Source organism: Schistocerca gregaria, chromosome 6, assembly GCF_023897955.1.
Source record: "Schistocerca gregaria isolate iqSchGreg1 chromosome 6, iqSchGreg1.2, whole genome shotgun sequence".
NCBI classification, from domain to species: Eukaryota; Metazoa; Arthropoda; class Insecta; order Orthoptera; family Acrididae; genus Schistocerca; species Schistocerca gregaria.
The window spans coordinates 128,488,314-128,504,381 of NC_064925.1; the positions used below are offsets into that span (position 1 = coordinate 128,488,314).

Consider the following 16,068-nt stretch of genomic DNA (forward strand, 5'->3'; position numbering starts at 1 on the left):
AGTAGCTCTTGGGCGGCCTGAGCGAGGCATGTTGTCGACAGTTACTGTCTCTCTGTATCTCCTCCATGTCCGAACAACTTCACTTTAGTTCAATCCGAGACCCCTGGACACTTCCCTTGTTGGAAGCCCTCCCTGAAACAACGTAACAATGCGGACGCGATCGAATTGCGGTATTCACCGTCTAGGCATGGTTGAACTACAGACAACACGAGCCGTGTACCTCGTTGCTGATGGGATGACTGGAACTGATCGGCTGTTGGACCCCCTCCGTCTAATGGGCGCTATTCATGCATGGTTGTTTACATGTTTGGGCGGGTTTAGTGACATCTCTGAACAGTCAAAGGAACTGTATCTGTAACACAGTATCCACAATCAACGTCTATCTTTAGGAGTTCTGGGAACCAGGATGAGGCAAAACATTTTGTGAAGTGTATATAAAAAAATAATAAGAGTGTTAACGTTAATGGCATAACACTTGCAAACTACTATCTATCCACTGAAAAAGTGTAGTAAATAGAACAATGTAAATCAATATCAACAAACAACAATAGTGGCAACAAAAATTGCAAAACACTTTGCCAACGACTTTCTGTCCTTGCAGAAAGTCTAATAAACCCAACAACGTAAGTCATATGCTTGGAGGAAGTAGCCAATGAAACATGTTCACTAATATATTCAGAAAGAAAGCAAATTGACTGTGAATGCATCCTCATACGTTTTAGTAAAAGATATAGTTCAAACATACAGGGTGAAAAAAGTCTGTTTTTTCCTGGAGAATGGGTGATTATATCATATACAAGTATATATAAATTACAATACAAGCAATCATAGGAGGGATGATAATCACTGATCACTTGTAATACACAAAAAATATGAATCCGTCTACTGAGGCAGTCCATTATTATATACTAAATTGTTATGACCAAACAGATTTCCAAATACCTTTTGCAATAGAAGTAGGTAATGAACTGCACTCAAAAACATTAGGAAAGGTAAAAAATCTTAAGAGTGAACGAAACAAGCAATACTTTGAATAAAACTATTACAAACGGAAGGAGTCTAATGGAGTACGGAAAAGAAAACAGTTTCAAAATGGGTAGGATAAAGAAATACAGAAAAAGGATGGCGGAATACTGGACGGAAAGTTAGAGAGAATGGAAAACATGAACAACAAGAAGAAGTTAAATAGGTATGTGGTAGAATGAGAGTTTCACTGTGCAGAGGATATGAAACTTCCTGGCAGATTAAAACTGTGTACCGGACCGAGACTCGAACTCGGGACCTTTGCCTTTCGAGCGCAAGTTCTCCACCAACTGAGCTACCCAAGCATGACTCAAGCCCCGTCCTCACAGCTTTTACTTCTGCCAGTACCTCGCCTCCTACCTTCCAAGTTTCAGGTATGTGGTACTCAGACAACCACAATGAGGAAAGAGTAAGAAGTATAAGGAGACCAGTTTGACTGTATTTTTCTACAATGTGTACAGAAGTGGACAATGTTGAGCGTGACTAATCTAATTCATTACATAAAATTTCACAATAAATGGAAATGAAAGATTGGTTATGACCACAAAATCAGTAGTGAAATGCAAATAAGCGTCCTAGACAGTTTATGAGTATTCATTACATATGTGAGGCCATTATTTAGAGCTTCTAAATCACTTATTATAATTTATTAATTTTTCAATGCTCAGTTTTCTGAAAATAGTTGAGTTCCTTATCGCCATTAATACTGTCATGATTATTGAAATGCCGTGTGTAAAGTTGCACATTAGCACACTTCATTTTTTAGTCCTCGTCCTGTGCTGAAGATATTTCAAACACAAAGTGTGAGCAGTTACAAGGTAATGACGCACTGTAGTACAAGGCACTATTCCTGATGCGTGTACATTGTTCATCGCTTGACGTGTGAATGATAGCGCACGTCGTTTGGATTAATATCCATGTCCATAAAGACATCTCAGCATACCGTCCATAATACGAGGGTCACTCCAAAGCAAATGCACAATATTTTTGTAAAAATACAGTTTTCATTCTGCATGTGTGATAGTTTTACAGTGTGTAGATACATCCTTCCCGCTTGTTTTCAAACTTAGTTCAACCAGTTTCCGTGAGTGGCGCCATCACAGCATGTTTTCGAGATGGCTGCTACACTTAACGTTCGTCAGAAGCAACGTGCTGTTATAGAATTCCTGTGCTGCGAAAGCGAGACAGTGGTAAACATCCACAAGATGTTGAAAAAGGTGTATGGAGACGCTGCTGTCGATCGCAGTACAGTTAGTCGGTGGACAAGAGGTTACGTGATGAAAGCGGGCACAGCAATATTGAGGATTGTCCTTGCAGCGGCAGGCCTCGTGCTGCACATGCTCCAGACAATGTGCAGAGAGTTAACGAATAGGTGACTGTTGACAGATGCATCACAGTGAACGAATTGTCACGCTACGTTGGGACAGGGGAAGGAAGTGTTTGCAGAATACTGAAAGTATTGGCGGTGAAAAAGGTTTGTGCCAGGTGGGTTTCCAGGATGTTGACAATGGCTCCCAAAGAAACAAGAAAAACGGTATGCAGCGAACTTTTGGAAATGTACGATGATGGTGGAGATAAATTTCTTGGAAGAATTGTGACAGGTGATGAAACATGGCTCCATCGTGTTTCACCACAGACGAAGAGGCAATCAAAGGAGTAGCATCATGCAAATACACTCAAGAAAAAAAATTCAAAATCACACCTTCTGCTGGAAAAGTTATGGTTACGCCGCTTTTCGATTCCGAAGGACTCTTGCTTGTGGACATCATGCCAAGTGGAACCACCATAAATTCTGATGCATATGTGACGACACTGAAGAAACTTGAAGCTCGACTGAGTCGTGTTCGACCACATCGGCAAAAGCAAGATGTTTTGCTGTTGCACGACAATGCACGGCCACATGTCATTCAAAAAACCATGGAAGCGATGACAAAACTCGGATGGACAATACTGAAACCCCTGCCTTACAGTCCTGACCTGGCTCCATGAGACTGTCATCTCTTTGGGAAAGTGGAAGACTCTCTTCGTGGAACAAGGTTTGAAGATGATGACTCCCTTGTGCACGCTGCCAAACAGTGGCTCCAACAGGTAGGTCCAGAATTTTACAATGTGGGTATACAGGTGCTGGTTCCAAGATGGCGTAAGGCAATTAATAGGGATGGAAATTATGTGGAGAAATGAAAATATTGTTGCTAAAGGATGTATCTACACACTGTAGAACTTTCAAACATGTAGAATAAAATATGGATTTTATAAAAAAAATAGTGTGCATTTCTTTTGGAGGGACCCTCGTACGTACAAGGAAAACGACTACATCTTTTGCTCAGGTGCATTGAACAGCGGTTTCGACATCCGCTGTGAACCTACTGTTAACTCGTTCTCCGCATCTAAATATCTGATTATTGTCTATTAAAAATATCCTGCTTACGTTTGGCTCTCGACTGCAGCGACCTGATCATATCGATGTATATGTGCCCTAGTTTTCTTCGATTCACCTCTTAGATCAGAAATAATGTCCTTTATGGGGCGATTTTTCGTTTCTGGCAAAAACAGTAGTATATACACGTTGCTAAGTATGCAGGAGACGGCGTAAAACCAGTAACATCCGTAGGGCTGCAGCCAGGCGACCAACACGACATAGAGTTTCAGAACCGCCGTTGTGGCAACAGTCTGCAGGGCGAGTCCAACAGAAATGGCGACTGGTAGCGCGTCCGGAGAGAAGAGTTCGTTCAGAATTACGAAGAGCAGAGACCCGATGCCGATGGCGCCGAGCACGAGCGAGAAGGACATGACAGAGGCGGGCAGCCACCAGACGGGGTCCACGTCGTAGCCGCTGGCTTTGGCGAAGAAGTACCCGCCGAGGGCGGTGAGGCAAGCAGCCATGCCGGCGTTGGTGGCCAAGAGGAGAGGCCGCCTTCCGGCTCGGTCCACCAGCGCCGAAGACAGGAAGGTCGCTGCGAACTGGAGGGTCGCCACCACGACGGCGGACCAGGCGGCGGAGCCTCCGTTTCCCGTCGACGACAGCATCTCGACCACGTAGTTGAGGATGGTCATGCCGCCACACAGCTGCTGGTTCAGGATGAGCACGACGAGCGCGATTAAGCCGCGGCGGGCGGCGCGATCTTTGAAGAACTCTGGTATGGACAGCCGCTTGTGCCCCTTTTCTACCGTCCCCGTAGTCAGAGTGGACTGTAGGGCTTTGAGCTCTGCGTCGACGTCGTGACCGGCGGCACGGAACCAGCGCAGCGACTCTGCAGCTTCTTCTCTTCGGCCTTTGGACAGCAGGTACTGTGGAGATTCTGGCAGGAAGAAGAAGGAGCACAAGTAGAGTGCCGGGAGAAGTACGGCGCCGGCGCACACGATCCTATAGGGAGCCACGGCGCCGACGATGTAGGCGACGAGCACACCTGCGTTGAACATCAGGGCGAAGAAGGTGCCGAGCGACCCTCGCACGTGTTCCTGGGCTGCCTCGGAAATGTACGTGGTGGAGACCACAGGCGAACAGCCTGCGCCGAATCCGGTGAGCACTCGTCCCAGTAGCAGCACTGGAAGGGACGGGGCAAACATGACGGTGAGGCCGGCCAGAATGTCGAAGGCTCCAAGCAGGTAACCGGCCAGCTTGTAGCCCCAGCGTCGGCTGACGGCGCTGGAAACTGCTGGGCCCGGCATCGAGGCCATTACCATCAGCGACGCCACCCAGGATGACTCGTCCCTGGTCAGTGGCCGGTCCAGTGGGTTCACGCCCGGCTCCGTCGTGTTGCTCTCCAGCACGGGGAGAGAGACAGCGCTCCATCCGACAATGTATCCAGTGTTCATGGCCACGACGTTCGCTGCAAGAGGCAGATGTTGTCTGTATTTAGTATTACAAAACTGTTGTAATAAGTACTAAACATAGCACACTACAATGGTATGAAACTTCCTGGCAGATTAAAACTGTGTGCCGGACCGAGACTCGAACTCGGGACCTTTGCCTTTTGCGGGCAAGTTTGGAAGGTACGAGACGAGGTACTGGCGGAATTAAAGCTTTTAGGACGAGGCGTGAGTCGTGATTGGGTAGCTCAGTTGGTGGAGCACTTGCCCGCGAAAGACAAGGTCCCGAGTTCGAGTCTCGGTCCGCTACACAGATTTAATCTGCCAGGACGTTTCATATCAGCGCACACTCCGCTGTAGAGTGAAAATTTCATTCTATAGCACAGTACCCTTCACAACATACTATTCACTCTAAAACGTTTTTTCAAGAATACCTCAGTCTTTAATTAATATAGGATGTTTTTGAAGATTTCAAAATTGAATAATGCGCTCTAAAAACAGGACACAGAGCCAGTGCATCGAATCAAAAGTCAACCGGCGCTCTGTAAAACCTCCGAACTCCCGAGAAATGCTTATCAGTTTACAGGCAATCTCCCGTAGTTCATTACGAAAACGTCCCCAACCGCTGAACATGCCAGACAAGCAACAACCACTTGTAAATTCTCCGTCAAGAGTTTGGTAACGACATAATTTCCAAAAATGCTCCTGCCGAATGGTCGCCTTGCTAGTCTGATCTGGTCGTGCCGGAATTTGATCTACGGGGTTACTTACAGGCGACAATGTACTCCGACTGCATGAAAAAAAAAATTTTTAATGGTTCAAATGGCTTGAACACTATGGGACTTAACATGTGAGGTCATCAGTCCTCTAGAATTACTTAAACCTAAGGACATCACACACATCCATGCCCGAGGCAGGATTCGAACCTGCGACCGTAGCGGTCGCGCGGTTTCAGACTGAAGCCCCTAGAACCACTCGGCCACACCGGCCGATGCACAGTACACTTTATAACATACCATTCACTCGAAAACTATATTTCAAAAACACCTCAGTCTTTAAGTAAGTAATCTAGGATCTTTTTGACGATTTCAAAATTGAATAATGCGCGCTAAAAACAGGACACAGAGCCAGTGCATCGAATCGAAAGTCAACCGGCGCTCGGAAAAGCGTCCAAACTCCCGAGAACTGCTTATCAGTTTACAGGCAAGCCCCCATCATTCATTACGAAAACGTGCCCAAACGCTGAACATGCCACACAAGCAAAAGCTACTTGTAAATTCTCCGTGAAGAGTTTGGTAACGACATAGTTTCCAAAAATGCTCCTGCCAAATGGTCGCCTAGCTCGTCTGATCTGGTCGTGCCAGACTTTGATCTACGGGGTTACTTACAGGCGACAATGTACTCCGACTGCAAGAAAAAAAATTAAAAGAAAAATGGTTCAAATGGCTCTGAGCACTATGAGACTTAACATCTGAGATCATCAGTCCCCTAGACCTTAGAACTACTTAAACCTAACTAACCTAAGGACGTCACACACATCCATTGCCGAGGCAGGATTCTAACCTGCGACCGAAGCAGTCGCGCGGTTCCGCACTGAAGCGCCTAGAACCGCTCAGGTACACCGTCTGGCTTCGCACGAAAAGCTTACAACGTGGAATTCACGATGAAATTTCCAGAATTCCTCCAGCAGTTACGAAACATGTGCTCAAAAACTGAGTGAAACGCCTCGAGTACTTGAATAAGAAAAAAATGTTCAAATGTGTGTGAAATCTTATGGGACTTAACTGCTAAGGTCATCAGTCCCTAAGCTTACACACTACTTAACCTAAATTATCCTAAGGACAAACAAACACACACCCATGCCCGAGGGAGGACTCGAACCTCCGCCGGAATCAGCGGCAGAGTCTATGACTGCAGCGCCCCAGACCGCTCGGCTAATCCCTCGCGGCCACATGAATACCAGATATAGAAGTTTAAAACCGGAATTGCCATACAGATGGTGCTAGCCGCCAGTGTAGGGCCCGCGAGATCGCGTCTGCTTCCTGTCACGGCTGACGACGAATGTCACACACAGTAACCCAAGTTCCACACATCGGTATCTGTTTGAAACGCGAAAACATGTCGAGTTTGGTGCCTGCGAATTACGATGTGCGGACAGCATTCGTTTTCTGTTATCATTTGAAGAAAACTGCTGTAAAATTGGATCGGATGTTTGTTGAAACTTTCGGAGACCATGCTCTTGGGAAAACACAGTGTTTAGAGTGGTTCAAAAAATTCAAAAGTGTTGATTTTGACGTGAGAAACGACGAGCGCGGGGAACCACCGAAATAGTTCGAAGACAACGAATTGCAGGCCTTATTGGATGAAGATGATACTCAAACTCAACAGGAACTCCCGGAACAATTGAATGTGACGCAGAAAGCCTTTTCTCTTCGGTTGACAGCTTGTAACGTCCTCTTAGCAAAATTATGAATGACTGTGCTAGCAAACTTCTAAGTTATTTGATACAAAGACAGGTGAGTAAAACTGAACGTACTCAGACAGTTCTCTCTTTACTTATTCTGGTCATCACTAAACTGATACACAATTATTTTTTTTTAGCGCAGCGCAATCTGATTTTCAATAATCCCTACAAAATAATGGCCATGACTAACAATAACCTATACCTTCCATGAATCACTTACCTCACAAAAATCTTCTTTAATTGAACTACTCCAATACAGCGAGCGCCACTACTGCCAGCTAAACAAAAGATTCTTCTGAAGGCACTGGCTACTGATAGGCATAGTTAGCAAATGGAAGACTCTGATAGAGAACAAACAGTGTATTTACCTTAATAGTGTTCAAAAGTCATAATATATATATATATATATATATATATATATATATATATATATATATATATATAATTTTGTGACACTCAATTAAACAAATTTCCTTTTTGTCACGTACACACGTCCAGATCGTCCGCTCAAAACTCTGGCATCTCTCTCCCCACATCCGCCACTGCTGGTGGCTCACCTCCAACTGCCAAACGCTACGCGCTGTTCACATCCAACTGCTCATCACTCCAAAGCTGAATATTTCAACAATGAGTCCAACCAGCCACAGACTGCACACAGCGCTGTCAGTGATTTTCATACCGATCGCTACGTGTCGTTATGAAGATAAAAGTCTAAACAGCCTACTTACAAGCAATGAGTAAGATGCAGAAAGGGGGAAAATGGGTTCCGCATGAACTGAATGGAAGACAGCAAGCACATCGAAAGACCACTTGTGAAAAGCTGCTCGCCAGATACAGAAGAACGTCGTTTCTCCGTTTAATAGTGACAGCTGATGAAATTGGATATATTTTGAGAATCCCAAGCGTCTTAAATCATGGGCGAATCCAGGAAAATCATCGACATCCACTGCAACACCAAATCACATTAGAAAGAAGGCAATGCTCGGTGTTTGGTGGGATCAGAAGGGTGCCATCTATTATGAGCTGCGGAAACCTGGTGAAACCGTTCACACCGATAGCTACCAACAGAAAATGATCAGTTTAAATCGAGCATTACTTGAAAAACGACCGGAATACGGAAAGAGGTAACACATTTTGCTCCAAGATAACGCCCCATCACACACAGCAAAACGGGTCAGGCAATCGATCGAGGCGTTCAGTTGAGAAACACTAGGGCATGCAGCTAATTCTCCGGACTTGTCTCCGTCCGATTATCATCTATCTGCATCACTGGGACACGCTCCCGCTGAACAACACTTCAGTTCGTATGAAGATGTACGAAAATGGTTCGCTGACTGGTTCGCTTCAAAAGAAGAACTTTTCTGGCGTGGAATTCATAGCCAGCCGGAGAGGTGGGAGAAATGTATAACTACCAATGATGATTTTTTGAATTAAATATTGTTTATCAGCTTCAAGCAGCAGACGTGCACCTGGTAAATGTCGTAATTTGTGTGTGAAATGCTCAACACTGTTCCGTGATTAGTATGAGTGCTATTCAAAGTTAAAATCGTCATTGTGAAACACAGGTCGTCCACACACAAGAAAAATTTTGACAGGAGTTGTAATTGCTAATGTACTGTACCCAAAATGTACAAAGTTGCTAATAATGACTTTAAGTCTCGAAAAATCTGATTATACATGAGTTATTTCACCACACAATTCGTAGCGTCAACAATAACAGGAAGAGCAGTTGAACGGAATGGATAGTGTCTTGAAAGGAAAGTATAAGATGAACATCAACAAAAGCAAAATGAGGATAATGGAATGTAGTCGAATTAAGTCGGGTAATGCTGAGGGAATTAGATTAGGAAATGAGACACTTAAAGTAGTAAAGGAGTTTTGCTATTTGGAGAGCAAAATAACTGATGATGGTCGAAGTAGAGAGAATAGAAGCTTTCGAAATGTGCTGCTACAGAAGAATGCTGAAGATTAGATGGGTAGATCACATAACTAATGAGGAAGTATTGAATAGGATTGGGGAGAAGAAAAGTTTGTGGCACAACTTGACCAGAAGAAGGGATCGGTTGGTATGACATCTTCTGAGGCATCAAGGGAGGGCAGGGTGGAGGGTAAAACTCGTAGAGGGAGACCAAGAGATGACTACACTAAGCAGATTCAGAAGGATGTAGGTTGCAGTAGGTATTGGGAGATGAAGAAGCTTGCACAAGATAGAGTAGCATGGAGAGCTGCATCAAACCAGTCTCAGGACTGAAGACCATAACAACCACATCTTCCTCCAGATACACCAGTGATACATATTTCAGCCGATGTAAGCGATTATATAACATTATCATTCCATGTGAAAGCAATATGAGAGGAATGCATGAATACACGGTAACAGACGTTTTTTAGTTGCTTTGGAATTTAAGGAAAAAGATTAATGAATTCAGCTTAGAGCTGACGTTCTCACCAGACCAGCGGTAATGTGCCAAGTGAATGAACAGGACAAGTGCAACTAACAGTCGTGCTCTGAGGGTTCCGTAAAAACTTAATTATTTAATCTACTGGTAAAAAATTTTCCATCACCCATGATAAAATCTATATACTTCGTACTTAAGTACAAACACGTCACACAAACAAAATAGAGCAAAAAATTAAAACTAGGTACAAGACAATATGGTTTAGATTTTAACCTCTTTAAAGTATACATCATTTACCATCAGAATAACTCCACAAACTCTTGGAATTCTGTAGATTTTGTAATGTTTCTCCAGTTATTGCAGTCCAACACATCTGCAGTCTACTCCATAGATCTTGAACGTTAGATGACCTCAGTTTTCTGACCTCCCTGTCAATTTCGTCCCATAAGAGTTCAATAGGATTTAAGGCAGGTTGCTTACATGCCCAAATAATATTCTTCAGTTCCCCAAATATCTCTTTTCTAATGACATACCCTCTGCACAATTCAGAATCATGTTTGGGCTCATTGTAGTGCTGCAGACCAAACCCACGACTAATACGTCTCTAGCCAGATGGATCTGCGTTGTTGATCAGTGTCCTGTGATATCCTTCCTTTTTTAATGTTCCATTAACTGTCACTATGTCACAGACTTTATCAGCCGCAAAACATCCCTGCACCATAACCGACACTCCACTGTGCTTCAACGCAGGCGTCACACATTGACTCTTCAAGCGTTATCCACGAAGTCGACAAACATACAATCGACGATGACTTCCAGATACTTCAAGCTTCGATTCGTCCGTGAATAACACCTTGGGCCATTGCTCCACGCTTCAGTATTTATGTTTCTTTGCCCACTGCAATCGTTTCGCATAATTGTGTTTGCGTAATAGAAGTATTTGGACCCCTGCACCGCACATCAACCTTATTCACGGAGACGGCGTTGCAAAGGTGAGACAGAGATTGGAGGTCCTTGCATACTATTTACTTCCCCGTGAATTTTAGGTGTGTCGAATACTCTGTCGTTTACTCCAAACAGAATATGAACTAATATTCCTTCTACCCTAGCAGATTACGTTAGAAATTCTTTGCGGTAGATCATAGATGACGCTATTGTTTACATAAGAGGTAGTAAAGCCCAAAAATTGTTGCTAAATGCTGGATGATCTGCAAAGCATGGATGCTTGGTGCAGGGATGGGCAGTTCACTCTCAACTTTAAAAAAATGTATCAGAAAGACACATTTTTATACAGAGTCTGCCAGAAAAATGTATACACTTTTTCTCAGGTTCTATGGAGATATCGATATTGTCGTTCTATTTGACTTACGAGTGCGTTGTAGTACTGTCTTTGGCTCAACAGATGTTAGTACTTTTATTTCGGTATTGAGAAAACAAGATGGCTGGAGCACGCTTGACATTGGAGCAACAAAAATGTATTGTGAAGTAGTTTTTCAAGTTTGATAATGCCGTTGAAGGGCAACGTCAGTGAAGGCGGGAGTTTGAAAGAGAACCGCAAATCCGCCTAGCAATTAAACGCATCATTGACAAGTTTGAATTGCATGGAACGATTTGTGATATTGACAAAAGACGACCAGGAAAACAGCGTACACCTACGAGTCCTGCTTCGTCGGGTCTCCTGTTGTAGATGTTTGTTAATTCTCCACAGAAATCTGCTACGCAATGTGAACGTGGAGTGGGAGTTTGCAGTACAATTGTATGAAGAATTCTGAAATATGCAAAGTGAGAAGTTTACATTCCACTCGATTAATGGTGACGATCCTGGTCACCGAATGCAATTTTGCGAACGGTATCAGCAAATGGTAACTGATGAACAATTTGTGATGGAGGTAGTGTGGGGTGACGGGGCGAAATTTAAACTTGATGGAATCGTGAATCGCCGGCTGTAGTGGCCGAGCGGTTCTAGGCACTTCAATCTGGAACCGCGCGACCGCTACCGTCGCAGATTAGAATCCTGCCTCGGGCATGGATGTTTGTGATGTCCTTACGTTAGTTAGGTTTAAGTAGTTCTACGTTCTAGGGGACTGATGACCTCATAAGTTAAGTCCCATAGTGCTCAGAGCCATTTTTTGAACCGTGAATCGGCATAACAGTGTGTACTAGGCACCGGAAAACCCGAATGATTATGTGGATAAAACGGTGAATGTAGCAGAGGTTCAAGTGTGGTGTGGACTATCCTCTAGCGGCTTAGTAGGACCCTGTTTCTTTGATGCTACTGTCACTGGAGAAGTTTACCTGGAAATGTTACGCACATCAGTTTTTCCCGGTATACGTGCGCTTTATGGAGCTGATGAAGAGGTCTTATACCAACAGGACGAGGCGCCACAACACTACCACCTAGCGTACGAGCTTTCGTGGTTGACAATCTCCGAGGCATTGGATTGGACGAAGAGGACCCATTGAGTTCCATCCACGGTCGCCAGATCTAACACCTATGGACTCTTACTCGCTGGGAACTGTGAAAGATAACGTTTATCGACGTAAGCGACGCACGTTGGAGGAGCTTCGGCAGGAGATTACAGCGACATGTGCACCGATATCCACAGTAACATTGACTGACGCAGTTGTGGCGACCGCTCGTCGTTCAGTTACGTGTATAGCCACCAACGGTTAACAATTTGAATATTTAAAGTAACCATGTGCTAAACTGAAGATTGTACAGCGTGTGTGATCAATTATTAAATGTAAAATAAACAGATGAATAATGCTTTTCGTTCCTTAAAATGTATATACATTTTCCTGGCACAGAACAATCGGTGGAAGCAGTCACGTTCATAAAATATCTAGGACTATTTGCAATTTAAAGTGGAACGACCACAGGAAACAAATCGCAACTGTAGCATATGCCAGACTTAGAATCGTGCTCAGTAAGGGTGCCAATACCCGAGGGTAAGGCAAGCCTCCTCAAACTGCCCCTCAAGGAAAGGAAAGCACTTAGTGTATAGTCAGGTGTTTTCCTATCAAGAAGGTGATTTAAAATTCGGTAATCGCTGGTTTCTAACATGGGCAGAACTGGAAATTTTTATGGCTGTTCACAAGTCGCCATTCGCCTTCATAAATATTATAAATTCTCCAAACTTCCAGGTCTAGCCCTGACCCCCCTCCCCTCCTACGAACTGTCTTCCCCCCTCCCCCGCCATACGAACTACCACATGGACCACTTGGTCCTTACGCAGTCCATCTATAAAGGAGATTGAATATTTCTCGTCAGTCGTGGAACTGTATCAATAATATTGATAAAGGAAAGGTAGATCGAAAGAAGAGCAGCGCGTTCGTTACAGTTTCATTTAACAAGGGCGAAAGCGAGGCGGAGATGCTCAGTCGAGTCCAGTGGTTCAAAATGGCATGGATGTGTATGATGTCCCTAGGTTAGTTAGGTTTAAGTAGTTCTATGTTCTAGGGGACTGATGACCACAGAAGTTAAGTCCCATAGTGCTCAGAGACATTTGATCCATTTTTGAATAGACATTGACCTTGCTGGACAATTCAGTAAGCTGCAGCTTATTGATGGTCCGAATGTTGTCGGTGAACTGAGAATGCAGTTCACGTGTGATGTTTCTGCTCTGTTTGGAGGCAGCAGATGGCTGACCTTGGCAGCTGTATGGGGAAATCATGCAGATTATGGCGGCCTTGAAGCTTTCCCTGATGCAAAAATTTTGGCTTGGAAGACTTGTATTACAGCTGAGAGTACAGGTCTAGTAGCGAAGGTTCCCTGTGGTACTTTGGTACCAGACAAGCCTTTTAATTTGTCTACAAAAAGAAAGAAGAAGCTGACTGCAGACGAGTACCTGTTTATATGTAGTTGGGCATATTACTGTCTCCGATGTACATCACACGAGACAATACTACACACTTAGCGCACCAGTAAGAAACTGCCACAGTGAAGTCCAAATCCAAAGGCAAGGTAGTCAATGAAGCAATGTACATAAGACTGACAGCATATTTATTACTGACACCAACATCCATCTAGATCAGAACTGCCAAGAAATAGTATGCAGCTACTTATGAAAACATCGAATATTCTTGTATGCAAATAATTATCCAAACATCGACTATATCACATTATACAAACAATACCAAAGTAAGATATGTTAAATCATCTTCGAGAAATGACGAATACCAAATAACCGCTTCTGGTCAGGTTTGAACGGGCGACCTACAACAGGTCAGCGATTGAATGATTGAAGCTAACAGCTACGCCACACGGCATGCACCGCAGCACTTGCCGCTGCTTCCTCCCTTGCTTCCTCCCCCCCCCCCCCCCCCCCTCTCCCCTCACCCCCATGCCCATGTTTCAGTTCTCATTGGAGTCGTCTATAGGACTGTTTATCTAGATCTTGCCAGTGGTCCTCTGTATAGTGGCGCTGATGGATTTTTGAGCTCTAGCTGTGTTATTACAACCACTTCACTGTGATGAACACCGAAGGTAGCCCCTCCCGACGAAGCTTCGCGATCATCGAGTGGGCTTCAGTGTCCTTGAATCTCCCATCGTCGATCCGCACATCTGACTTATAACAGGGCTTCATACGGCGGACATCGACAACTTCTCGACGCTTTTGTCATCTTTGTGTACACAATTCTCGACTTCATATATGACATCTGACCAAACGACGAAGGATACCATACTGCCCAAAACAGCCTTTTAGCACCTTTTCTGGTAGCCCCATTTTCTGCACTTACTGCATAGTTATGAAAATCCATACCAAGACTTCCAAACTATATCCATCTTTTTGGTTCTTGGTGTTATAAAGCTCTTGGTCTTACTCCAGGGTGCCCAGGATCCATATGCTAGCCAGCAGCCTTCTTTCTTCAGATCTGCTCCTGAGGTGTTTCTCACAGTCATTCTGAGCATCGTCCAATTAAAACGTGAACAGTGTATTTATTGTCGTTTCGGTTTCGCAACTGTGGAGCGGAAAGAAGACTGCTGTGAAGTCTGTGTTGTATGCAGATGTATGCCAGACTCTCTGTTCGACATCAACGTACATATCTGCCAATGTCTCAGAAAAACATTCTGTAGATGGTAGGCATCCAGTGAGTAACTTTGCAGCCTCTGACTGGAAAACTTTTGCACCATCAGAGATTAACACAGGAGCGCTCTGTCTTTCCAAATGATGTCTTCCACAAGAAACTCTGAAATTTCCAGAGTTTTGGCATCCGGTACAGATTTGGTGCCAGCATTGCTGGTGAGATAATCAGTGCAGACTATTATCCATCGATTCGCATTTATCAACTTCGGGAACCTTCCCAAGCTGTCTCTTCCATTTCAATGCAATGGTGCTGCTGCACTTGGTAAAGACATTCCTTACGGTGGCATATATAGTGCCCAGCAGTAGCGAAATGGCCATTTATACCCCCTGCATATTCATGAATCGCGAATGACCAAATGTTAGTGTGTCTTGGAAATACCTTAGCATAGATGGGTGTAGATGAGCTGGAATGACTATGACCCAGTGGATCATAATTCTCTTATCCAATGCTCTGTTTATTAATTTGAATTACCCATCCGTCGGTTCCTCCTCCTTCAATGATACTATGGCTTTGATCAATGCTGGATCTTATCTCTGTCCAGAACCAATGACATTTAGTGCTGCGATGACTGAAAATTCATCCACGCTGATGTGTTCCACCTAAATATTCTTTGAGTGGCAGTTAACGTCCTTGTGTTTGCATGTGCTTTTTCATATCGCTGTGACGTCATTCTCATGAAGCCTCAGTGCCGATCTTGGCAAGTAACCCAACAAACCACCAGGCTAGTCAGCCAGTTAGAGAATGATGGTCCATCACGTCAGTAAATCGTTTGCCAAATGAATATGGCCAGAACTTGGTGATGGCCCAGACAACAGAAAGGCATTCTTTCTCGTTGCAGAGTAGTTTATTTTGGAATAGGAAAGTGTGGTACATTGGAAATATAAGCTACTACCTTTTCAGCACCATGCTGAATTTTCAGTAGTACAGCACATATACCACACGCACTAGCGTGAGCGTGAAGATCTGTCTCTTCTTTCTTGCCATACAACGATATTGCTGCCATCATTGGCGATGATGTGGCGCAAACGAATAGCGAAGTTCAGCATGACCCACTGAAATGTCGGAACGTCGATGTTGTCGATGACCTCCTGAATGGTTCTTTTCAGCTCAGCAATGGTTTAGGGGTTATTGCTGCACACCTTGTCTTTAATATAGCCCCACAAAAAGGAGTCGCATGTGTTCAGATCCGGAGAATATCGCTACAAATCGAAGCCCATGCCAGTGGCCACTGGGTACCCCAGGGATAGAATGCGCTTCCTAAAGTGCTCCTCTAGGGCATTAAAC

General features: G+C 44.2%; 1 protein-coding gene across 1 annotated transcript in view; it reads right to left on the reverse strand.

The window, feature by feature from the left end:
- Nucleotides 1-1,440: 1,440 nt before the first annotated feature.
- LOC126278499 (facilitated trehalose transporter Tret1-2 homolog) overlaps nucleotides 1,441-16,068 on the reverse strand; it is a 47,608-nt gene continuing 32,980 nt past the window's right edge. The window contains exon 2 of the mRNA XM_049978657.1: nucleotides 1,441-4,853. Within this exon, the coding sequence (XP_049834614.1) occupies nucleotides 3,448-4,853 (1,406 nt within the window). The 3' untranslated portion in view covers nucleotides 1,441-3,447. The remainder of the gene's footprint in view (nucleotides 4,854-16,068) is intronic.